This window comes from Balaenoptera ricei, chromosome 4 (assembly GCF_028023285.1).
Source record: "Balaenoptera ricei isolate mBalRic1 chromosome 4, mBalRic1.hap2, whole genome shotgun sequence".
Classification (NCBI taxonomy): Eukaryota; Metazoa; Chordata; class Mammalia; order Artiodactyla; family Balaenopteridae; genus Balaenoptera; species Balaenoptera ricei.
Window position 1 is genome coordinate 130,519,695 of NC_082642.1, and position 27,828 is coordinate 130,547,522.

Consider the following 27,828-nt stretch of genomic DNA (forward strand, 5'->3'; position numbering starts at 1 on the left):
TCTTTTATTAGCTTTTCATTCCGACACTTTTATATTTTGAATGTCTTTTGTTGTGAAATCATAATCCCTTCTTTCATATTTCTTTAAGTATTATAGTTCTATTATATAATTTATACTATTATACTAGTCCTGAAATTACTTTGTGGAAGATTTTGAAATCTTCTAAACATTCTAACGTTCTTTTGGATTATTTTCTTCTCATTTTTCTGGAATGCTGTTGCAAACTTCTTTGTTCATCCTTAGAGTATCTAATTATGTTATTTGTTCACAAAGATCAAATATCATGGACAATATACATACTTATATCATTAATAGAGGATACTGTATATAACATAGGTAATTATTTCCCATGCCATTTTAGTAATGATGCACTTGTTTCTAATAATATTGTTCATGAAATTTAAAAGGGGAAAGTATAAATTTCTTGTGTACAAAACATAATTCCTTTAAGGAAGGCTAAGTTGCTCCGTTTAAAGACTTTATTAAGAAGCTTCATACTCTCTCTTATGAACAAAATAATACTGTCCTCCATTGAACCAACAATGAAAATCTCCTCCGTATCTGCTTCGGGAGTTCCCACATTGGAGCAACATTCCCAGTTCTTATGTATGCCCTCTTGTTAGATTATGAATCACTAATTATTGAAGGGAACAGGTTTTCTATCTGGGAGAATAAAGTTGCAATTGGAACATTTCTTCCAAAATGAAGAGCTAATCCAATCCTGAGAAAACTGTTTGTTGAATAATCCACCAATGAGTTTGGTATTTTCTTTATATTCAACACTGACTCCCTTCAGTTTGTACTATTATAAGTGCAAATTAATTATTTCATTTGAGTAATTGGACTTAGGACTGCCAGTTGGGGGGAAATTATTATATTTGCTTCTAAAATAACATATCTTGTCACCGATTTTTATTCTCCATCAGAGCAGCTTAATTTTTAAAATGGCCAAAATGGCATCTGCTTATGCTAGCTAAAATTCTGATTACTATTTAATTTAACCTGAAATTATATGGCTACGTAATTAAGTACTATCCTTGGAGTTTGTATAGTCTAAGAAGAAAGAACATTGAAAGCACATTGAAATAAACAAATTGGAAAAAAGATGAGATTAGGAATGGCTGTGGAAAAAATAAAAGTATGTAATCAAATATGTTTACTTAAATTAAATTTATTATTCATTTCTCTGTTGATTCATTTCAACTAAATCAATTCACTAAAGAGTCTCTGGCTGGCCTACTGAGGATTTGCTATTGTCAGGCACACAACAGTTCAATGATATATGTGCCATCATTATACTCTTTTTTTTAGGTAAGAAAAAAAGGCATAAAGAAATTAAGTATCTCCAGCCTGGGTCTCTCCTTCCATGAACTCCAGACTCATCTAACTAAATCCATACTGGAGAGTTCAACTTTGATGTTTAGAAAGTATCTCAAATTTCACACATGAAATCTGAGCTCTAGATCTTCCTCCACAAACTATACTTCCTCTCTAGTGTTCCTCATCTCAATTACTACAAGTTGGCCATAACTTTGGAGTAATTTTTGGCTTCCCTGCTTTACAGCCTTTATTAATTTCATTAACAAACCCTGTGGGCTCTGCCTCCAAACCATACTCAGAATTCAACATTTCTCATTGCTTCCACTGATTCTAGCTTGACATGAACCTCTAGCATCTATTCCCTACATTACTTCCACAATTTCCCATGTGGTTTCTGTGATTCCACATAGAAGCACATTCAGTCTATCTCAACCTAACATCTAGAATGACTTGTTTTTTAGTAAAAATATAAGGAAAATCCTGTTACTCCTCTGCCTTAAACACACACACATGCACACACACACACACACACACACACACACACACACACACGCATACATACCATCAGTGGTTTCCCACTCAAAGTAAAGAGCCAATGTCCTTATAGAAACTTAAAGGTCCTACAGAACGCTGGTCCTCACTTACTTGTCTGACTTCACAGGCTATTTTGTTGCTCTCTCTGCTTAAGTCACACTGCTCCATTTCCTTTGTATCAAATATTTCAGGATTCCACTTGCTGTTCTCATTTCCTGGAATGACTTTTCCTCAGATATCATCATTGCTCTTTCCCTTTTAATCTTCCAGTCTTTTCTCAAATGTCATCATCTTGGTAAGTCCTTCCCTGAGCAATCTAGTTTAAAACTTCCCCCACTTCTATATTTCTCAACTTCTTTCCTATGTTTTTTTTTTTTTCCTCCATGACACTTACAACCATCTTGTATACTTTTATTTTTGACTTATATATTTATGTTGGTCTTTATCTATCGTCTCTCACTAGAATGTAAGCTACAGGAGGGCAGGGAATTTTGTCTGTACGGTTCCCATTGTGCCTGTCATTTGGTATAAGCTTAATAAATATTTGAATGAATAGATTAATGAATAAAGAAATTTGCTCAATGGTCAAAGCTAGTCCATGGTAGAGCTGGAAAAGAGCCCCTTCTCTGAATAGACAGTAGGGTGAGGGGAGGACAGGCTGGAAGGAGATGGGAAAAAAGGCTGACAGATAGAGAACTACCTCTCTGCCTCCTTTGTTTAGCATTGGTCAATGTATTGGCTTTAAAGGATATTCTTTGGCTTATGCAAATGCAATAGCTGATTTGAACTGAACAATGCCTGCTCAGGTGAGACTTTATCCAAGGGAGAAGAACATTCCTTAACACGTGTGTGAGTTTTTGCATAGTCTTTGAGACAGAGACTGAGGTTGCTTACCACTCCCAATTCCTCTACTGGCCACAAGGGAAGATTACTTTCCCACTCCAGTAGTTAGTTTGATGCCATGGGACAGAGTTCTTGCCAATGAAGGAGGCATGTACCACTTTCAGGACTAGCCATAGAACCTCTCAAATAATCACCTACGTTCTGTCTTCCCCTCACTCAGAAACCATCAAGGTCCCATCTTGGAAATAATGGTGTCTCAATATTTAAGAAACATACATCTTTACACTACAACTTAGAGGAGAGTCACCTGACTTTTATAAATCACTGTGTCCATGAGAAATAAATGCTTACTGTGCTAAGGCACTGAGGGGATAGAAGCTGTTTGGTATAGCAGCTAGCAATAATTACTCTGATTAATGTACTCATAAAACACTGTTGTAAAATCTATAATGCAAAAATTTTACGGTAAAACGTCTATACGTTAAGTGCTACTAAATAGCAACCTTCCTCAAAAGAACAGTTTGATTTTATATACAAATATTATAAATTTATTACTGATGCATGGATTCATACCTTACAAAAGCTACAACATATACATCTGTGGTAAAATAACAAAATCCTTAAGGATAATCTGTAGAGTGCTATCCAAAAAAATGTCCTTGTATCATAACTAAAATGTCTTTGGATCAAACACTTGGAAAGACATGTGAGCCAAAATTTGCTTTGCAATATCACCACTTCCAAAATGTATCTACTAATAGCACCTAATCCATAACCTTTTTTGGAATGCCAGTAAATTTGAAATGTTAGGAACCTATCTGTTTTTTAGAAATATAAGCAATATATTGATCATGCTTTAAACTAGGAGGTAGCTTGTTTTAACTAGACATTCTGAAGAAAGCTTGCAAGGAAAGTGTTTTAGGAAGAAAGAAAAGAGCTCTCTATTTTGCTGATTTATATTTTACATCTTCCACATATTCTGGACATGATCTTCCAACATTTTGGAAAAGCCACAAAAAACCCATATTGTCCCTGGATTTTTTCCTCTCTCCATGACATTTATATCAGGAAAATTACACAAAATTATTAATGCTGAGATTTGTAACTAGAATATCAGTGAGAGTAGTCCTTTTTATTTAGAGGGAACAAGATCAACGCAAGTGCTCAGCTAATCTTTAGATCATCTGAGGCAGAAAGGAGGTAATAAGCATTTTTGCTCACCACAGGATATCCACTTACAGAGAATCAAAATCTTGATTGTACCCTTACCCTTGTATTCCATAGAAACACTTTCCAATGGGGACAAAGTAAGCAGGAAAGATGGAAAGATAAGTAAACCTGAAGGCTTTTAGACCAAGTTATTTTGGCTTTTAAAGTCTTCTTAGCATTATAAAATGACAAGAGAAAGCACAACGGTGGCTGCCAGCTAAGGACCTACCCCCAAACCAATAAAGAACAAATACTTCTTTTCCAACTAAGCCTCATTCTGTCCTATAATGTCTAAGAGAGTCTAAGAGACTGAGATGAGTGGGCAGAACTCAGTTATAGCTTCTCAAAGCTGACTGCACATTAGATTCTCCCATGGAGCTTTAAAAATACTCGTGACTGGTTTTCACCCCAGAACAAATAAATCAGAATCTCCAGGGTATATTTTAAGAGTTCCCAGACGGTTCTAATGTGCAGCTTGGCTAGGTTCATCTTTTTGATGTTTAGTAGTACTATCTCAGGAAAAAGTGTGTGTGCTTGCAGGAGATATTGCAGAGAAGGGGGAAGAAATTTACCTTTGGGTCTGACATTATATTGGGCTTTTTACATATATTATCTTACATATTCCTGAGGACAAAACTTCAGGATAAATACTTTTATTCCTATATTTAAACATATGAGAATTAAGTTGAATATTGAGCTGATGAGCTACTCATTATTGAACAAGGATATCGTCCAATAATATTTTGTTTCCTGAAACTAGCAGTATTTAAGCAAATACTCAAAGACTGGACGCTATACATAAATAAAAGAATTGAAATAAATCAGCAAGCTATGGCCCATGGGCCAAATTAAGCCATTGCCTGTTTTGTCAATAAAGTTTTATTAGAAATCAGTCACACCCATTCATTTACGTTTTTTCTATAGCTTCACAGACACTACAATTGAGTAGTGTTGAGTAGTCTTGACAGACACTGTTTGGCTCGCTAAAGCCAAAAATATTTACTATCTGGACTTTTCAGAAAAAGTTTACTGATCCATCAACCAGATGATCTATAGCATATTTTTAGCCCTGGAATTAATGAAACTAAAAAAATTACTAAATTGGAAATCACTACACGGTCTTTTTCAAAAGTGAAATACCATCTCAGATATCTTAATTCAATTTCAAAAATGATCCAACAACATGGCAACTGCAATGCTACTTATGTTTTCTTCCTTAATCTTAAAAAGGAATGTCCACTAAAAAGCACTAATGGAAAATGCCAGAACAGCAGAAAAATCAACATTGCAAAGCAGTATGGCCTGTATTTCTTGGGGCTGGATAATGTAGAAATAATTCCAGATTGTTAAAAAAAAAAGAGGGTGTTTTATTGAAACAAGACCACATTGCCAGGTGTTCAGCCTGGTTATATAACAAGGCAATGCCTAATCTACCATAGCTTCTTTAATCTAAGTTAATGATTGCACAGAGCATGTCTTTTCAGTTAGGAGACGAGAGAAGGAAACAAACCTACCATCTGTCATTCCTTCCCTTCGGTGAGGCAATGCTGGTTGTGGGTCCACTCGCCCTCCCTTGTGTTTTTTAGTGGGCCGAGGCCTCTGACTTTGACTCATGGCTGCACTGGTGTTACTGTCAGTAGAAAATGGGCTGGTTGGTCGAGGTCTTTGAGAGGAGGTAAAGGCTTTGCCTAAAAAGTAAACAAAGGGAATGAGGTATAGAGAATGTTATTATAAGACATTGATTCTGTCTTGTATTTCTGCTCTAAGACTAGCCTCTAAACCTGCCTGGAGATGACATTTGAAGATACAAAATACTGGTGCATCTCCATAGAAAAAATATGCCCTGCTGCATTTAGTTGGTCCGATTTTTATAACCAACATACTACCCACTGAAAAAATTTAAACAAATGAATATGAAACAAAACCACTAACCAAAAACTCAATATTCCTTTTTTTTCAATATTCCTTGATTATATTTTTATTTAACCTTGACAATCTTAGTAATATTTTCATAGATATAGGCAAATTCATGCAGCTTTTACTTCTTAAAATTAAAGAAGCTATTTCTGAAGTGAATTATGTACTGTCTTATCTGTTGAATCAAATTTCACCCTTGGAATCTCACAAACTCTCTTTGAGCACAGAAAAATGTCCTGTAGTAATTACATTTGAAATTTTACATGAAAGGTCTGCTCAGATACATATATTTAATTGACCTTACCACCCATACACATACACGATGAATTCTACCTCTCTTAGCAGAAACTCAATAACGTTAGTGTATAGTATAGGATAGATAGCAGGTTAAAATCACCTTGTATATCCAAAGTGCAATAGGTGTTTTCTGATGAATAGTATTGTATCTGAGCAGACTCCAAATTCTCATTGAAAAATGAAACGTGCTATGTCCTTTTCTTGTAGTTTAGTGTACATATGCAGGGAAATATATTCTGGCAAAAGGTAAGCTAATAAATTTTCAACATCTTACGATTTTAATAACATGTTTATTATGGTATGAGAGGGTTGGTTTATGTACATGTATTTAGTCTCTATTGCATGTTTTCATTTCATTCAAAATTACTGTTATAGTTACATTTTAAGTCAATGTGACATGATATTGCTTAATGCTTTATTAGCTATTAGCATACATGCAAGAAATGTACTTATGCCTCCTAACTTATTAGTTTCCTTGCACTTTCTCACTGTTCTGCTTATAGCTATGCCACAAAAAGCACTCAGGCAACATAAAGTTTCTGACTTATGCCTTAGAAAGCAAGAAAACTCAAATAACCATTATATTACAACATATTTTAGTTCAGATGCTATATGAAAAATAAACCTCTGCAATGCTTGGAAAATCTTCTTTACTTTGAAGATGCCTAGTGCATACTCAAAAGAAATAGCATAACATTATATGATGGTATAATTCAAAGAAAGCTTCCAAGACTCATTTTTATAACTTGTGAGTTTAGTGAAGGGTCAAAGTCATTTGTTTTTCTTTACTATTTGAATACTATTAAGATTTCAAAAATGCATTTAGAGTTTCATTAGTTTGTTTTGTAAGGCAACTCAGTTTAATTCATATATCAGAAGTTTCTTCTATGTGCATTTAAGAAGTACACATAGTCATGTAACAAGATCATGCCAAAGTTATTTTGTTCAGTAAAACAAATGATTACAAAATTACTGATCTATTAATAGAGTGAATCCCACATTTATTTTTGAGTTAATGATCAGAAACGTGAAAAATTACATATTTGGTCTTTTATATTATTTATTAATTTCAGAAACCAAAATTAGATCGTGATAAAGAACAATATACAAGTAGTCATCATTTTATTTAACTTGCAAATGCAGTGGGTGTATTTTTAATTAGCATCCTTTAAAACAAATAATAAATTATTGGATTAAAATCTTAACAGCCAAACAACTAATAAGACCATCAGCCATTTGAACTGTTAGACTGACAGCCTCAGACCCATTCACCCCATGCTGAGAAAGCCTTCCCAGAAAATGCATTTGCAGAAAGAAATGGGGTAAAGGAAAGTAATGGAGATAAAAGCTGAATAATTTTAATCACTGGGTACAATATTGATTGTGTGAGAATTTCGCCAAGTGTGAGTTATTGAAAATTTAATGGCAATCTGAGTTGCAGCTTTGCTGTAGTATAAGAAGGAAGCATATTCCAATTAATCAGCAGAGCCACGAAGGGAAAGGGGAACAAAGGATGGAAGGTGGTGAGTAGGAGCCCATTCTTGGCTCTGCAAAGGGAGCATCAGAAGAGAGTTCTGTCTGATAACCGAGCATCCAAACTGTGTTCATGCATATTAGAGAAAACCCTGCAGTCAGACTCGCTGAGGAGAAAGGACAGAAGATAAATAGCTCAGTGTCCAAGGACAAGATTCTCTCATGCAAAGAGTGTTGACTCAGTCTACCAACCTGTTCTTGTAAGGCTGGTTCCATCCAGCCTAAAACCAGCTTTATCTGCTGCTGCCACCAGTGCTTGTGCAAAACTGCCGCTGGCAAAGATGGAGCCATCTGATGAGCTACCTACACTAGATCTATGACTAGAAAAGTTACGGTCCTCATCAGATGCAGAGCCCCATCCATTTACCATTGAACCTAAAAACAAATGTAGTCGTCTAGTGAGTGGTATATATTGCATAGCTCATCGGCTTGTACATACTATACTAATGAACAAGAGCCTGCACTCCTCACTCGTCCTTGAGGTTAAATCGGGTTTCACCAAGACTTCTTTAGCCATGTGCAAGCATCATCCATGTTTTAAACGTTTCTAGTGCAGAAGAATGAAGCTCATTGAAGACATGTATCTGTTTTCAACACACGAGCAAAACATGTTCTGTATGATTCCATTCTTACATTGTTTAAATTGTTACACTATTATTTTCTAAAAGAGAATTGCTATGTATATTTTAAGGCCTAGACTTCAGAGAAAAACGTTTTTACTGAAATAAATTATCGTGTGTTTAAAGTCAACTTAGCAAGAACTCAGTTGAACAAATAGTGTGAATATATTTTGAATTTAATGCAGACTAGTGATAATTTTCATGAAATCTACACTCGCATACTGCAGAAGGGCTAGAATTATTTCAAGAATTTAAAATAAAAATCTAATTACTCGGGAAATAACAAACACTACAAATCAAAAATGTATAAATAATACCAGAGCAAATAGACTTAGAATATAACAAAATATTTATTTTTGAAAAGTTCTATTTTTTCAAAGCTTAGTGTGATTTCTTTGTTTTTCAATTACTTTAAGACCTCCAGTTTTCTCTTTAATACTAATCTTCATTTTAGAAAATTAATCATTACAAAGAATACCACTGATATTAACATGGATTTTTCTGCAAAGTGCAACATGGCAATAGAGGAAAAGAATCACAGCTTTATGTGTAGAGAGCTGCAAAATATGATGCTACTGAGAAATAATGCTTATTCTTAATTTTTAGCAAGTCATTTACACTTTTATCCTTTTTTTCTTAGACCAAAGCACACTGAGACGATCTATTACTTAAAACAATTAACATTACAATATATATTTAGGTTGTTGTACCATTAGTGTATGACACAATAAAAATACCAAGTGTTGCTTATCCCAAATTTTTAAAAAGAGAGGCACAAAGTACTTATAGGAAGCTAATTTAATATTCCCAAATAAAACAAACACATATTCACATAAAAGAGACTAAAGTTAAGTGCCATCGATTTTCTTCCCCCTTTACTCCAATATTTAAGAGACAGCAGTAGAGTTAGGAGTGTTGCCATGATCAAGCGTTTGTACTCTTAGTTCAGGTGCCAGGATACAATAACACGGGTTTATGAACTTTCAAGATAGAGAAAACAGACACTGGAGGGGTTAGAAGGATGAGAGAAGTTAAAAGGGTATTAAGTGTAGCAGAAAAAGAAAGAGTTTTGATTCTATTTGCCAAAAGCATGGAGATAGATACACTTTTTACTTTCCAAACAAATTCCCTTGACACAGGCCACTGCAAGGAAGCCAAGATAACACCAGCAACTGAGCCTCCTCTGAGAGAACCATTTCTGAGTTAATAATCACAAGTCAAGGACCAACAGCCCAAAATGAAAGGAGAAATGACGCAATCAGCTTTGCAATATAATGCTACAGTAGATAAGAAAAAATCAAAGTGATTCAGCCAGTGATCACAAAAGAATATGAAACCCTAGAACTGAGGATACTTTGGAAACATGGGAAAGCTCAGTTTTGGTCCCTTCTATGTCCTGTTTTCTGTATTTCTAAATGTCTGCTGAAATCTGCAAATAGATCTGTGCCGGCTATTTGAAACTCACTTTCCAAACAAGCATCTCCTTTTCTACATCTCCAGTTTCATTCCTAAGCTCCTCCTAACTGATTTCCTTCTGGTCCCTTCTATCTTCCTCCTTGTCATATGAATTACTTTTTCTGGAACATTTATCACATAATTCTGTCTTTCCATTCGAAGCCTTACCTAGTTTGCCAATACATTTAAACACTGACTGAGGTATTTGAGATTCTTCAATATCTAGCCCAGCCTACCTTTCCAGCCCCATTCCCTCTAATAGCCAGTTCAGTCCCATTGCCTCTCATTCCTTTGACACACAATAGACTTAGATTGTTACTAAGTCTATTGCCCAGTGCCTAACTTCAAAGTCCAAATCAATATCATCTCTTTTATCACCCTGACTCCACTTCATCTTCAACCCTGTCTTAGAGGGAATCAATTTCTCTACCTCTTGTGTTTTTCAAATAGTATGCGTACGGTAGCATATCATATATCGCTACAAACTAGCGTTTGTTGCACATATGTTTTCTCTTCCAGACAGTGGAACTCTGGAGATTAGGAACTATTTATTATTCATTTTAATACCTCATGTACAGGGACATTTCCCAGTAAAAATTCAATAAACATTGGCATAATGAATTAAATGCCTTCGATATTTTCATTATTCAGTATAAATTCTGCATGGGACACTAATCCATGTGTAATTTCCTAGCAATGGCCTTACTTTAGTTACAGAAAGAACATACTCATAATAACTCCCAGAAAATTTATTAAATAAGGAATATAAGGTCAGTCAACTCTTGTTGATTACTTGGACAATGGGGAAAGCAGTGATGTAATTAGTCCTTCATATGAGGATTTCCACATACAGATTTGCCAATTCCTAAACAAATCAACTATTTTCCGGCCTTTGGGTCTTTGCTCTGACCTTATCTCAATCATTACTGCTCCTTACTATTACTCAGAAATTCCAGTTATTCATGAAGTTTTCCCTGATGCTTTTTTCCCTTCCCTGGGAAGAGAGAGTAGCATGGATGAATGACATGGCTTCATGTGGGTGTTGGTCAATATAGAAAGATATTCTTTTTTCACCACTCTCTGTAAGAGCAAATAAACTAGATAGATGACTTCAGAGTTGAAGAGATGTGTGCCATAGTGATTTGCCCATAATGGGCAATAGGAAACCTCATCACCACAAACTATAAAGAGGGGCAAGTGCCCTCAGCTTAATATAGTTGAGTTTGCCTTCAAAATGGAGGGCAAGAAGGCAGCAAACAGAAGGAAAAAAATTTTCTTTCCCTCTTTGTTCCTCTGTCTTCATGTTTGACAACCCATTCTCTCTATTTGAGTACTTATGATATATGGAATGGCTACATTTGTGGGAAATATTTTTAAAGAAAATTGGCAATACACCATGAATAAAAAAGTATATAACGTATATTAAATTTCCTCCGTAGTGTAAAATTGTTAAAATTTATTTAATGATTACTGATTTCACCTCTCTGTGGCTACCATTCTTTCTTTTTCTGTATATTTAAACATCAAAGATTATCTGGAGATTTATGTAAACTACTACCAAAAAAAAGACAATGATTATAAGAAAAGAAAACCATTGATTCATCAATTAGAAAGTAAGCCATTTTTGTGATAACTGGCTTTCTTTCATAAATGTAAACATAACCATGAAAGTTGAAACGAAAACTAGGTAAAACAGCGAAGGTAGAGATTCTTCACAAATTACAAGCAATCCATACCAATTTGACATGTTATAGGCACAAAGATAATCAATACTATTTAAACATTTAATGAAAAATGTATTTGTGTAACATAGCCAGATTTATTTGTGTTTACATCTTCCATCTTTCCAAATTTCTCAGGTTTAAAAATTGCTGAAAGGCCAAAAAAAATCTCAAATGTATTCAAGCTGTTAAGGAAGAACTGCAGATAGGACATTAAGTTGTTGCAAAATAGTACTGAGCAGTAAAATACCATGATAAAGTGGCATCTTGCTGTATCTCCATTATATCTTCAGCACTAAAATTAATTTATGATCAGTCATCAATTCATTTACATGTCATTTTATGCTAAATCCGTCCTTGCTGATAGATGCTCATCCTTAGACCCATTAAGCTAGAGTAAAATGTATGCTTTATAATATGACCCTGCTAATTGTTGCATTACCATTTTTATGAGATACAAAAACTGGCTGTCCCCCATTTTTTCAGCCAATATTTAATCCAGGAACTCTTCCTATTAAGTGCAATCTGTCTAACTATCTGTTAAATAAAATCTTCAGCTCTAAGTGTCTTTGGACAAATCAATCCAAATACTGACCTCTGCCTAGATGTAGAAAAACATTTCTAATATTTAGAAGTTCTTTCACTCAAACATATTGAATACACAACAATTTCACCTACATTCCTCAGAGAGAAAGGAATGTGTAATATAAAAGGGAGAGCAAAATAAGAAATTAAAAAAATCTCTTCCTTGCGACCTATGACACCTGCTAATTTGTTCTATTCAGATAAAAATTGAATATATGATATTCCACGTTTATCTGTTAAATTTTGAAATGTGTATTTAATTTCTTTTTAAATAAATCAGAGCTGTGGGGAATGTCTAAGAAAATTATTTAGTGATTTTTAGCATTACCTCTGAAATTTCCCTATTACAAAAATATTTTCCTTAAATTTTTGCAACAAAAGCAAGGCATCAGGTCATGCTTTTAAGTGGCCAATTCTTTAAAAGCTGTGTGGTCAAGTAAGGTGGTGAGGCTGCCAGGTTTTATTGTTTTCAAAATAATCTGCTTTGGGACTTCCAGCAAAAACCTCCAAAGACATAAAATACAGAAAATATAGAGTCCCGATTTCCTTTCAACCAGGGTATTTACGTGGGGTTCAGCAGTCAAGGAAACTTTTATTTGTTTCATTTAACAGCACTCACTCTCAGTCTTACTTTTTGTGATCACTGAGGCAGTTAGAACCTTGGCTCCATGTTCAGGACATTTTTCTCCTGCCCTCTCTCCTATTGCCTTCTGTTTTTTTTTTTTTTTTTCCTGTGCTGGAGTCATTAAATCCAGGAAACACTCACCCTTGACTCCCACCATGGAAGTCAAAGAAAAAAGTATTAAAGGTTTCCCCAAACCTGTTACCCAAAAGTGGTGGGTTTGGCATTTAGAAAGAAATATTACAAGCATATTCCTGAAGAATATTACAAGCATATTCCTGAACAAACAATCCTGTAGGTTTACTTTCTAGGCAAAAAAGAGTGTGATGTGCTGTAATCAGAACATTTTTTGTACTTTATTACAACCAAGTAGGTTTAAACTGTAAGTATAAATTAAAATAAAATTATAAAAATGTGACTCCCTATAAAAAGTACTGAGAGTTGAATCTTGTTGGCATGAGTCATTATAACTGAATATAGAATGAAATATGAGAAAAACAAATAATAAAAGTTACATCTAAAAATTTAATATTTTTGATCTTGATTAAGTGTATAAGGGGAAAAAACGAATGTTTCCAGAGATAAAATAATGTGTTGTATTTGTATAAATATATATTTATTCATATATGTATACATGCACATGCACAGAAAGGGAGAGAGAAGAACAGACCAGGAGATCATTTTCCTCTTAAATATACTAAATCCAAAGATGAGAAAACAGTTGAGCATTTCCAGAGAAGGGGTCATGATAATTGGTCTTTGGAGTAAGGCTGATTGATTTTGAACATTCTTCTGCCACTTATCAGGTGGGTGATCTTAAAGAAAGTCTTTAAACCCCTCTGTGCCTCAATTTCCTTATCTATAAAATGAGAATAAAAATAGGGTTGTGACAATTAAATGAGTTAATACATGGTAAAACCTTAGAACAGGGATCAGCAAACTTCTCCTGCAAAGTGCCATATACTAAATATTTTAGGCTTTGCTGTCTGTCATTTATTTTTTCTTTTTGTTTGTTTCTTGTTTTCTTACAACCCTTTAAAAATGTAAGAAGCATTCTTAGCTCACTAAGCCACTCATACAAAAAACAGGCAACTGTTTAGAAGAGTGCCTTGGGTGTACTAAGGGCTATATATGTACAAGTTGTTGTTGCTGTTGTTATTATTACTATTATTACCAAATCTAAATTCCTAGCCAAGTGGTTGGAAAGAATAGACTTTCAATAAATATTTGTTGTGGAAATCAATAAATAACAGATTTTCAAATACATTTTCCACACCTGAATGTTACGGACTGAATGTTGACATCCCCCTAAAATTCATATGTTGAAGCTCTAACCCGCAACGTTATGGTATTTTGAGGTGGAGCTTTTGGGAGGTAATTAGGTTTAGATGAGGTCATGACGGTGAGGTCATGAGGGTGGGATTAGGGACCTTATAAAAAGAGATCAGAGAGCTTGCTCTCCTTCTCTGCCATGTGAAGACACAGTGCGAAGATGGCTCCCTGAAAGCCAAGAAGAGGGCTCTCACCAGAAACCCAGTCTGCCCACACCTTGATCTTGGACTTGCCAGCTTTCCACTGTTTGTTGTTTAAGCCACCTAGTCTATGATATTTTGTTATAACTACCCAACCAGACTAAGACACTGAGATTATGGGTTATAGAATTACTGATATTTTCCTCTCTTCTTGGCCTTTTCCATTCATGAAGCATTATTTCAAAAAATTTAAAGTCCCTCATAAATTACTTAGTTGTTCAGAAAACATTTGAAAATAATATACTTATTTCTTTACAAAAATAGGCTCTGTACCTTGTTAACTGCTGATATTCCTGAATGTGGCAGCTGTTGGAATGCAACATATTTCAGAAGTAAAATTCTAAATGATTTTATATACAGTCTTATCAGCCCATCTTTGTGTTATCACTGGGCTTTCGTTCTGGTTGGCTTTAGAGTTTCAAGGACTGGAAAGTAACTGTTAGTTCTATTTCATAAAAAATGGTCATTAGTTTCATGAAAATGAAAATAGAGAATTCAGATGAAAGTGATGACTAATTTACTCACACCACACACAAATTTAGAATTCAAAGTAATTTAAGGAAAAATCAGAATCCTCTCCGTGGGCACTTACCATCTTAAAAACATACAAAGCCAATGGAAATAGCCTCTGTTTTAATGCCCACCTCATTTAGCACCATTAAACTAGCCTTGAGTGTCTGAAGAAAACATAAACACGTTAGAGCAATGTTCATTAGCATGTTGGTTTCTGTAGCATTTGATCCGTATACACATGCATCTCAGGGCCACCCCCAGGTACACATACAGACATGCCCACGTGCTCTACTACACCCAACATCCTATTTATGCTCATATACACACTCCTACGTACACTCACACACACACACCTTACACATAATCACAAACCCAGGCTAAACTTTCAGACACGCACACTCTTCTGCACACACACTCCCTACACACACATCCTTTTTTCTGAAAAACTATATTTACTTTTATTTTTAACTTTTATTTACTTTAAATTACACTTACACCCTAGAAAGCAAATTAAATCTTTGATCATACCTTCCCCACAAAGTTATTGTAAATAAAAAGACAAAAAACAAAAAAAAAGAAAAAAGTTTCCTGCTTGGCTACTTCGGTGTAGAGTGCAACTTCTTTTACTAACTAAGGAGAGATATTATTCATAGGATAAATTCATTGTGCAATGCATACCTAAACACCTTGAGGTTTTTATATATGGCAGTAATTAAGCACCGAATTCAAGTAGGAAAACAGACTTTTTCTTACCAATAAAAGCTTCATTTGGAATGAACATTATACCAGCTACAAGGAGAAATTCAGATTGTCTTTAACCGCAGTCATATCAAACAGTGAAACATGTTATTAACAGGTGAGCATGTAAAAGTTCAAAATGGCCTTCTCCTGATTTATAGACATATTTATCATCTTTGACATTATAATATTTAAGAAAAGAACTACATAGGCTGTGGGTGACTTTTATCATTGCAATTTTTACTGCATTCCTAATAGAAGAGAGTTCAGTATCAGCAGTGAGACATGCAAAACCATGCAGATTTTACCCTGAAGGAGATTATGCTAGAAATTAAGGCAAACGGGCTTAACATAATAGTGCAGTAATAAGTTAGCTCTCTGCATTCAAAGATTTAAACTTTTGCTCTGCCACCTTCAGTCGGATCTGGATTTCAAATCACAGCAGTATATCTGCAGTTCTTAAATCTTAATTAGCTCGGCAAGCAGCCCCCAGGTAAAAAGAAAACCTGAAAAGTGTAGGCTCGTGCATGACATTGTGTAATTCAGGAAGTCGTGCAGAGGAAACATGTAGGTACTCATGCTTCTCCATCACTGTCATAAAGGAGTTTCCATCAGTGTTTTTGAATTGTAACACACAGTGTGAAATGTGTGCAAATTAAGAAGCCGTTGGAGGAAAAATGAATTAAATGGGACTGTGGTAAAATGCACTCCTAGAATGAAGAGTGTCATGAAGGTAAATGTAGAAATGGGTGGTATACAGAGAAGACTCAAGGATAGGACATGCATGGGCAACACATTTGTAGCAGTTATGTCTTCATAGTCATGTAAGAGGCATTTGCGTGTGTGTATCAAAGAACGGATACCTACTTGAATAGAAAGACTGAATTTTTACTTTTCTCCACAGTCACTGTGTACACATTAGGATTTAAGTTTTTTAAAATACAATTTGCTAAATTTAAATCCTTGGAAATAGGTGGCAATCCTAGGATCATCCTAGGAGGATACCAGTTGTAGCCTTTCACTTGGTGAAGGAGGCCAGAGGAAGTCAAAGGGGTAAACAGCAAAAATAACTATTTCTTGGGAGAGGAGCAATTATTGGATCAACAATATGAAATGCATAAATATATGGTTTATCTCGCTATACATTTTCTCCACTCTAAAAATAATACCTTGTGCAACCTTAGAGAGCCTTATTCTGAAGAGTTGCTTATTTTCATCAGTGAATGATTTTACAGAGTGAAATATCAAGAAGCGTTTTAAGATTGCATTCACTTTGTATGTTGCTCCTGATATACAAAATATATCATTTCTAAAAGTCAAGGTTTTTTATGTAATAGACTTGGTTCCCCAGTAGAGTGAACTTTTCATGAAAGCCCTGGATATAACTGAGTTTTCTTTCATGTCTTTAAAGCTTTTTAAAATTCATGAATTTTTCTTATCATTTTTTCAGCAAAGCAAAAGTATTTCCAAATCCTTTTTGAATTTTGTGTTTAATATTAACACATTAAAAATGTTACAGAAACAGATGGAGTGGAATAAATCTTACAAAAGAAAGTATTTGACTTTCGATGCATTTTAATATTACAAATGGGTCACTTATTCCTATTAAATCAGTTCCATTACCTGTCACAGAGCTGTCTAGATTGTCCGTACTGGATCCGGGCGTCTGTTCTAGTGCTCTCAGGGGCCTGGGGATTTCTAAAGCTTCCTCTTCATCCTCAGCATCATCATCTGGAACATCTGTTTCCAAATCGGAAATCAAAGCTCCGGACATGTAACCTAATGGTGGAACCGGGGGCTGCGGAGGTTGATTATTGCTTTGAACATGCCTAGGATTCACAAGGGAAGGAAAAAAAAAAAAGCACTGGTTAGCATTCCACAAAATTGTAATTAGAATGAAACAGCCTGCTGTGGTAACTAATTTTGTTTTCTTGCTTTCCTTTAACTAATTCTGGAGCTTACTATGCTTTCTTACATTTCAGCAGAGACAATGGTCTACGTATACATGACTTGCCAAAACAGTAACAACAGTATAGACTATTACACTCTTCTATGGGTATTTACGGGATGATACACAGAGGAAAACGAATACAGACCCAGCATTTTTGTGCAAATAAATCACCCAAAGGAGAATAGGAATATTCATCACACATATCTATTTAAAGCTGATTTTTTTTGGTCCAAAAAGAATACAATTACATTCCCAGTTTTGTGTCAAAGTTCTAGCCTGTGTAACCCACATCACCTGCTGGCCCTTATGAAGAAAAGATGTCACGTGAAAATCTAATACCAACACCTTCTCCCTCCAACCATGGCCCATTCGCTGCCCTCCGAGGCTTTCATCCTGCACCATCCCCCAGGAATCAGGCTGGGTGATTGTTTCCAGTTCAACGAGTTTAGGTTAAACTGGGGAGGAATGGCTACTTTGTGCTCTATCTAATATTTTTGCATCTGTCTTAGCCACCCAAGTCTTAAACACCTCAAAGGCAGAAAAGATTCATCTCAGCACTCTGTGTTTAGAACAGTAGGTGTGCCAAATAAACCAGTTGCAATGAATGAGTAACTCTAATTGCAACCTTGGGAAGTAGATAGAACTGGTATTATCACCTCTCTTTCAGAATTTTTTAAAGGGAGGTTCAAATTTAAGTGACTTAAGTTTCAAATAACATGGCTAGTAAAATGCAGAGCTGGACACTAGAATCCAGTCAGCTCTTTTTGTGACTACTTACGAGTTTTTTCTAAACCATAAAATGCTGAAGGAAAGTAAGTCTGTTATTTGTTACTGTCATTAAAGAGGGACTATAGCATGTTTTGACACATTTGTCTTTTTTTTTTTTTTTTTGCCTTGATACAAAATACTTAAAAGACCACTGGATTTAAGGGCGATTTATGCATTTTTATGGTTAGTTTTTGAATTAAAGATACAAGATTATTTTTCTTTAATATTTGCATTTATGGGGAAAATATTTCATTTTTTCCAGAATTTGTTTAATATTCTTCTCCCAACTGCATTCTTGAACTTGTAAGCAACTCCAATATTAACAAGATTCTAGATCTTTTAATGTTAAAAAACCTAAGATATTAGTTCTGGAAGCTACTTCAATATCATTAGGCCCACATCTTTAATTTAATAGTTAAGGCATTTGAGGTCCCATTTATTATCTGGCATTCATCACAGCTCATTCATTGGGAAGTCAGGAAGTTTCCTAACTAATACTTTCACAGAAAATCTTGAGTGTTGACGGCAACATCTTGCTCTAAGTGTAACCTCAAATTCTGTTTGTGAAGCGGGGATGGATTAAGTCAAGTCATGAGCAAGAGAATATAAAGTGATATTTATATACATGAGCCATTCTTGTCTAATAATTTGCACTTTGGTCCTGAGAAGGACTGAACAGACCAACACTCTAGTCCTACAGCACTGCTGACAAGACACCTCTTGTTGGAACCAAGACACACTGAGTGGTGAAAGTGTATTCCTTGAATTCGGGAGAATTAGGAGATGAACAGGAAAAGGGTATGTGACATTTTTAAGTATCTTCTAGTGACAGGCGCTGTGTTCTGCACTTCATGGGTCAATATGAACAGAACCCCTGGAGGTGAAGCCTGGAATTATTATTTTTAAATACTCCTCCTGTGATGTCGATGTGCAGCCCAGATGGGCTGGCACTGCCATCCTAGTAGGGCGAGGTCCTGTGCGGGCACATGAAGACTCATACCTCCTACACGGGGCGTCAGCATGGCATTCTGGAGGACTGTTGGACTGAACAGAAGCACACTGAGAGGGAGAAGCAGGGTGTGCTCTGTGGGTACTTGGGGCAGGTGGGCATGAACTAGTTTGTTCACTCATTCAGCAAGTGTCTATGGAGCTCTCACTAAGTGGGGCTCTAAGAGTGGAAAGACAACAATAAACAACTCAGGTGAAAACCCAAGCCCTCGGAATAATAACAGCTATAACGTGGCTAGATAATTTACTAAGTACTATACAAGTGTAGACTCATTTAATTCTCCCAAAAACAATGGTGTGAAATAAAGAATTTGACCTTTCCCAAAGAGAAGTTAGACTTTTGCCTTGTACTCCTGAGAGGTAATCTCTAAGCTCTAGAACATCCTGTCTGATAAAATGTCTTTACTTGGAGGCCAGAGGCTCCTCCAGGAAGTCTAACTATGTGATTTATGGAGGGAACTTGGAGTCACAGGATATCAGCTCACCTTCTGGAGGGGCCATAGACCCTGGTCAGCCATGCAGGTAGTCAACTACATCTATGGGACAGACCCCCCAATAAAGACTCTGAAACTCAAGGCTCATGTAAGTTTCCCTGGTTGACCCATATTGTCACACTGCGTTGCTGAGAAATTATGCTTTTCACTACTCCACTGGGAGAGGACAAATGGAAGATCCGTCTTCGGAATTTCCTAGCCTTTCTCCCACGCATTTCTTCTCTTGGCTGATTTTAATCTGTATCTTTTCACTATAATAAGCTATAACTTCAAGTATAATAGCTTTCAGTGAGTTCTGTGGCTCCTTCTAGCAATTCTTGAACCTGGGGGTAGTCTTGGGGACTCTCCAAACTTGTACATAGTGTCAGAAGTGAGGGTGGTCTTGGGGGGACTGCCCTCTCACTTTGTAGATGACTCAATTCCTATTACCATCCTCATTTTACAAATGGGGGACTGAAGCACAGAAGTGTTAAGCGAGTTGCCCGTTGTCATACAGCTAGCAAGGAGTGGCAGTGGTCCAGCCTTGGCTGACCCTAGTCAAATCCCAGTCCAAGCAATCAGAATATCTGGGGTTGGGGCCTTATGCATCCAGGTTATCCCGATGATTCCAAAACGCAGGCAGCGTTGAGAACCTCCAAGCTAGGATCTGCGCTTTCAAGGACTAATATGCAGGGCTTCATTTAATTAACTTGAAGGAAATCCTCTGGCTCTTAAAGCAGCTGCCTTCAACTTCAGTAGTTGTATTTTATAAAGCAGACTGATGCAAAATAATACTGTTTAACAGTAAGATGTCTTTGACCTTTGAAAAAAACCCTGATGATTGAGAAAATGTTCAAGAACCTCTGGTTCTAAAAAAAGAACCTATGTTTGTAATAAGCTTTAAATGATATTCCTGGTTTGAGTATCTCTTTGCATATTTAGTTGTATTTTTAAAACACATAGTTCATTAAAACTGAGAATAAGACATCTCATTATCAGTTTATCCCAGTAGCTAAAAATACCAAAAAAAGAAGCTAAGGCTCTTTCATAAAACTTTAACTTCAAGCACAGGACGTAAATCAACATAAGATAATCAGAGGTATGTTACTGAGATTTCATTTTCAGGAGTCAAACTTATATGTTACTGTTTGGGAGAAGGGAGAGCAAATAAGAAAAAATAACTGCACAGAATTGTGAGAGTTGGTTCCACTTGTATTCCTGTCATATTTTTCACAGGATACATCAGCAGACTGCCATCTATACCTTACGTAAGTTTATGAATCAATGAGAAAAAAAGGAATTTGGGATTTGTAATTTATTCTAGAGGCTTTTTTTTTTTTTTGGATGCATTTACTGTTACTAACATTGTTGTTCTATTCTGTCTCATTTAGTTCAGCCCAAAGAAGGTCTTTTAGTAACTGACACTGACCATATGTGATTTGCAGAAGCTTACATTTACATATTCACAACCACATACAGAATTAATCACAGGCACTTTGAAGAATCTAAAAAGAGTCCTTCATTATGGTGTTGGAAGTGAGTTCAAGGATAAGCTAATTGAAGCTAAACTGTAAATTAGAAAAGATTCTGGCGTAGCCAAAAGTACTTGAGCCTGAAATTCAGCAGATCTGAATTCTTGCTCCAGTTCACTCTAATTAGTTGTGTGACTTTGGTCAAATTATTTAACATTTCTTCAGTCAATTTCCTTATCTGGATGATGAAGGAGTTGTACAAAAGCATTTCTAACCCCAGCTGTAGAGTTCAGTGAGACTCTCTTGTGAATTTAATGTGAAAGAACGTTTCCTCTATCCATGTGTTGAAAGCATGGGTCCCCTGGCCTCATGAGGATATTTACCATGTTTGCTTTGCTATGTCAAACTGATAGGCCCTTGTCAACTCATCCAGGTGAGCCTGCAGCATGGGCTGCATCTCTTCCCGTGGGGAGGGAGTTAGAGTTGCAGTGGACTGCTGTCCAAAGGAAATAGCAGGGGAAGAAGCCACGCCTCGGACAGGAGGTGTTGGGACACGATCATCATCTTCTTCGAGTTCATCTTCCATACCCTGGTGTAAATAAGTTTGTACTGGTAATGGTGGGCACCAGCTATCACTGTCATAGCTGAAATTAAATGAGGAAAAAAAGCACATTAACACTTAGGCGCACACACACACACACACACACACACACAATTACACTGGCAATGAATGGCAACCACAATGGCATCTAAAATGTTCTCCCAGTTTATTTCCTCCTGATTTCCGGTTGTTGGCACTATTATATAGTAAATCACCTGGCTGTTATCTAATTTCTAATCATAAGTACATCGGTTATCTCAAGATCTCAATTTATTCTTCAAAGATCTTATTAGCTAATTGTTACCCCGACAGTTACAAAAGGCAATAACTTCCCAACGAAGTTACTCATGTGGAAAAACCAAATTGCCAATTAAAGACAATTAATGAATTTAGTGCTTGTAGATTTAACTACTTTCTTCTCTTGTTCATCCTTGTGCACCAACAGAATATGCCAATATTCATCTAAGAAGTGTTTGATAATTTTATTTACTCTTAATCTAGATCTATGCCAACCTTTCATTCCATATGACATGTCAATCATTAAGATTTTGTGCTACAAAATGTATTCAATAGCCTTTCAACTGTCTTAATTTTCTTAATTTTTTTCATTAGAAACTGATGTCTCCTTGTATCTCAACATCTCAAATCTATAGAAACAGAAGTTTAAAACCTAATCCTATAAAATATATATTAAAAAGAAAAATAACAATTTTAAAAACAGCATGTTTTAGGGATTCTGGTTAGGGAACATAGAAAATTAATCCAAAATGTTTTAATTGTGACACAAAATCAGTAGCATTTTTATTTACACCTTCTCTGTAGTGCTATTATTTTCTTAGATCAAATAGATCCCAATGTACTTTTAAAAGGAGACTTAAGGATAAGATAAGCAATATTGTTAAATGTAATTGTCCTATAAATTCAACCTCTTAAATATCCCCCAAGTCTTTATTCTACACTTCACCTCTACTCCCACGATCACAGATCAATCTCCTTCTGATGTGAAACAGCCCATTAGCTTCCCTAGTCTCTTGGAATGTCATCATCATCCCTTCTATATCTTCCATACAGGCAATTGGATTATATTTCTAAAATCTTCATTCACATCACACCTATGCTTAAATTATTAGTGATATTGCTAATGTAAGAAAAAGTTCAAACCCATTAGCAAGGACTAAAAGATCCTTCCCCATCTCATCAGCCTATTATTCTAGCTTAATTTCCCATTATTTCCCCAACACCAGCCTACTCTATGTTTTTTTTAATCTCTGGGTCTGTATATGACTACTCTCAAATCATGTGACTGTGAGCTCCTGCCTCTCCTTCAAGGTTCAAGTCAAATGTCCTCAGTTTTGTGAGCCTTCTCTGCTCCCACCATATGGAACTTATTACAACTCCATAATACTTATACTGTGCACTCCCCATGTTATACTGGAATTATTTGTCTCACGTCTCTTTTTCCCCACTATTCTATGAGATCCTTACCTCAAGAACTCTGTAATTCTCCACTTTGCATTTCCAGCACCTATTACAGTATCTAGCATATAGAAGGTTTTTATTAAAGAAACTGAAAATAGAATGAACATTACAAATATATATATCTAGTCTTGATGTCCCTTACAAAACACTAATTTGTAGATGTCCAGATGATTCTTGAATAGTTTTACTTGTCTTTCCACTTATCCTGTTTAAAAATGAATTTGTCAAAAAGCCTATACATGGATGTTTGTAGCAGCTTTGTTTATAATTAGTGAAACTTCGAAGCAACAAAGATGTCTTTCAGTAGGTGAATGAGTAAATAACTCGTGGCGTATCCAGATAATGGAATATTATTCAGTGCTAAAAAGAAATGCACTATCAAGCCATGATAAGACATGGAGGAATCTTAAATGCATATTATCCAAGTGAAAGAAGCCAACCTGAAAAGGCTACATACTGTATGATTCCAAATATATGACAGTAAAAAGATCAGTGGGTGCCAGAGGTTAAGGGGAGGGAGGGACGAACAGACTGAGCACAGAGGGTTTTTACAACAGTGAAACTACTCTGGATGATACTACAATGGTGGATACACGTCATTATACACTCATCCAAGTTTTCTTTGTACATCTGCACACAGAATGTACGACACCAAGAGTGAACCCTAAAGTAAACCATGAATGTTGGGTGATAATTATGTGGCAATGTAGTTTCATCAGTTTAACAAATGTACCATTTTGGTGGGAGATGTTGATAGTGGCAGAGGCTATGCATGTGTGGAGGCATGGGAAATTGCGAAATTATGTATTTTTTTGCTCAGTTTTGCTGTTAACCTAAAACAGATCTAAAAAAATAAAGTCTATTTAAAACTCCTGAATTTATCATCCTTTGATTTGACAATCATGTGTCAGGTAACTGGATCTTTTTATAGAGCATAAAATCCAGTGGGGCAGACTGATATGAAGCAAATAATCAAAGATACCAGGTATTATAGGAATAAAGCAGGGAGGTTGAAATTAGTTTGGGGCTTGGGTGAGGCTCTGCCGACCACTGGAAAAGGGGATATTCTAGGTAACACATGAGGGGGCCCAGAGGAAGAGAAATAAAGTATTTGAAGAACTCAGCTTTCTAACTGGTAAGAGCTGGCAAATAAAGAAGGTTGGTTATAGATGAGGCAGGAGAGGTGACTATGTGCTAGATCATGAAGGGCTTCATCAGCCCCAAGAAAGAGTTTGGAATTTTGCCTGTGGGTGATGGATAGTCAGAGGTTTTATACAGAGTGTGATGACATCTTTGGCTGTTCAATTTTCATATCTTGTTGAGGGTACCTGAATAATCTTCTACCTCAATGAGTTGCAAACTGAAGACTTTGTTTCAGAAGCGCTGTATAATCTGATAGGAATATCTCTTCTGAAATGTCTTTTACATTTTAGTATCAGGCACACTTTAGTGTGTTACAAATAACCACTTTTACATACTAGAAAATATCAACGGTTAAACTTGTATTCCCATTTCTTGACTATATAAGTACCAGTATGACCCAAAAAAAGATATTGCTCTAAAACGATGGCATTTTTAATGGTTTTTATGTTGGAGATCACAGTTAGATTTCATTCGAGGATAAGAGTCTGTGGTGTAAAAGGTTCATAAACCACCATCCCAGTTGGATTTACTGCTTTTAATTTTCCCCATCTTCTAATCAATCTTGCACATCACTTACACTTTCTGTCTATGAAAACATCAGAACTCTTGGAATAAAACATTCACTTCACTTTACTCTGTTCTGTCCATTAAATGTGTCAAAGCCTCAACCTACCTTTTCAGATGTTTTCTCCAGTTTCTCAACAAGAATCTCCTGCTCAAAAGAAATTGGTTTGTTTCCTCCTTTCTTCGTACTTTTCCATCTTGGTGCATTAGTTTAAAGAATTCAACTTATTTCAAATAAGCTAGACTCCTCCAATTTCACCTAGCTTACTCTTACAAATCCTTCAAGTTACAGGCTAAATCCCATATCTTTTATAAAGATTTCCCTGATGAGGCCAAGTAGCACTGATATATTACTCTTCTGAACTTGCACTGATAATATTTTTGCACATTTACTTGAAAATTGATTATACACTGTCTTCTGCCATTTCCAATGTTGATTTCTGTAACTGTTGTCCAATTTATTTTAGTATTTAACCTTTCACATGTTAATAGTATTTTTTCCTCAAGTGGATTTAAGCTACATTAACATAATGACATTGAACTCTTCCTGTTTGGCCACATCTGACGTAATACCTTAAAAATAGTACGTGATGATAAGCATATTTATTGATTTGAAATGAAAACTCACAAACTGCTTCATTATTAAGAATGCTTAGGTTTCTTTTCTTAACTTACTTAACTTTAAATGCTCTATTATTAAGTCAAACAAAAATATGTATAAGTAGCCTAATTTTTAAAAAAAAAACTGCCCATTTTCAATATGGAATATGCAACTTGTTATACTTCATCAATAGTTTAAATTTATTTCATAAAACTTGTTACAAAATAGCACAATTTTATTCTATAAACTAGTACATGTACTTTCCTTGCTTACATAGACTATTGTCAGGGATGTCTTACCTTTGAACAAAGAAAGAACATTTATATATTCAATCTTTCAAATGGAAGTAGGCAATTATCTCCTAAAATTTCCCTACTTCATAAGTAGTAAACTATTCTTACTTCAAATAATTTAAAGGGAACACACACATGGAATGAAAATACATACAGAACATAAGAAAAGGAGTAAGTAATGGTACATATATCATGTGTTAAGGTAACATAAAAAATTGTAATTAGTTTTACTCAACTCATTTTTTTTATTATTCAAACACCATCAGGCAAAGGAGAGTCTACCATATAAATATGAGTTTTAACATTATACAATTACATTGCATAATGTACTAAATGACTAAAGAAATATTCTAATTGCTATTCCATTTAACTAGAATGGGTGTTTATCATCAATTCTTCCAAGTCTTTTCTACAAAGATAATCTGGAACAGAAGTGAGCAAACTCTGTCCCCCTGTGGAACATAAGCAGAACTAAGAAAAATCCACGGATTCATCTCAGTCGTTTGTGCAAGAAGTGGAAAATAGAGAGGGGGGGATAAAAGAAAGTCTAGGCGAAGAACATGAGAGAACAGGTTAAAGAAATTTGGGATATGGTGCAAATCATACGATGGGGAGAACTGTGCATCACCTCTGAGGTATTCATGTCTTAATTCATTCCAGAACAACAGATACTTAGGTTTTGTGCAGTTTCTGAAGAAGGGCAAGAAAGTAATAGATGACTCTATGAATGTTATGAAAAGCATAGGTCTGGTTTTAGCGTTTCCTTCATATTTACAGATGTATATCTTATTTGAGTGATGAAAATTCAACTTTTTCTTGTAGTAACCTAAAAAAGACTACGAAAATGATTCTAAAACCAATCCAAAGGTCTTTTGGCCAACCTTTCCTAGAGAAGCTTTTGTTCTTTGACTTTTACTGTCAGTGAAATATGAGGCATCATATTATCTGTCTTGCCTGGTGAATAATGAGCAGATGACAAATCAATGTTGCATGTGAACTAACTTGTGAAAGGCCAGATACAAACACCAAACTACTAATAAAAATACAATAAAGTTCAACAACCACGAAAGCCTGCCAATTTCTAATTGCAATAGCAAAACAAAGCATTAGTTTTCTATTGAATTACTACTGAATTCTTCCTAGCATCATATGATTACATTAAAATACATTATATTTATAGCTAAGAACAAACATTTTGATACATTTTTGTCTAGCTGAGAGAGGCATATTGATGAGAGAGAACATTTACCATTGTTGATATAGTACTGAATTAACAAATCATTGTCTATTAGGACAATGATTTGATAACTTTTGATATTTAGTATTGTGGGGGAAAAATGGCTCAGGAAAGGCTAAGAAAGAAAATTGATGATATCTAAGCTCTTAGAAACAATATTAAACATTGTAATAAAAAGCAAAAAGACAATCACCAGGTAAGATTGTGATTATTCTGGGCTAGATACATTTCTAAAATCTATCCCTCTCTCTCCATCCTGCTGCCATTGCCTTATTTTATTCTCTTATCATTTTCATGGTATTGGCCATTCTGCTGCAATATCCCATACATTATCTACCTGCCTTAGCCTCATGTCCTCCAATCCATCTTCTATACCCAAAGATCAGAATTCCTATAAGACATACAAGACTTCACAACTGGCCTCACGACACCTTCTCAAATTATCTTCTATCCTGTCCATGTTTCAAGCTCAACAAACCTCATGTGGCAGAAAGATATAGACAAGCAACTAGAATGCAATGTGATGAGTATTACAATAGAGAAGTAAGTTTAAGGAATAATGACAAATAAAGGAAAGGTAAGTAACCTTAACTAGAATAGGGTGAGGTTTCAAAGGAAGAGTGGGAAGTACTAAAGGAAAACTAACGGGACTATTCCTTTTTTTCCTCATCTTTCATTTTATTTCTATTTTTTGCCTTTAGCTAGGAAAATTTCTCTCCACCTGCACGGCAAATAGTGACATTAGTAACATTTTGTTGTACTCATTGGTTAGAAATCTATTCTGATGTGGAGATTACTT

General features: G+C 35.4%; 1 protein-coding gene across 8 annotated transcripts in view; it reads right to left on the reverse strand.

Moving 5' to 3' along the window:
- Positions 1–27,828, reverse strand: part of ROBO2 (roundabout guidance receptor 2) — a 572,703-nt gene that overhangs the window by 8,733 nt on the left and 536,142 nt on the right. For 5 of the 8 annotated variants that reach the window (XM_059921368.1, XM_059921373.1, XM_059921370.1 and 2 more), the window contains exons 23-26: positions 21,495–21,755; positions 17,063–17,268; positions 7,846–8,028; positions 5,421–5,594 (exon numbers count right to left, since the gene is read on the reverse strand). In XM_059921368.1, the coding sequence (XP_059777351.1) occupies positions 5,421–5,594; positions 7,846–8,028; positions 17,063–17,268; positions 21,495–21,755 (824 nt within the window). The remainder of the gene's footprint in view (positions 1–5,420; positions 5,595–7,845; positions 8,029–17,062; positions 17,269–21,494; positions 21,756–27,828) is intronic. The other 3 variants (XM_059921372.1, XM_059921371.1, XM_059921369.1) reach the window with 1 other exon arrangement.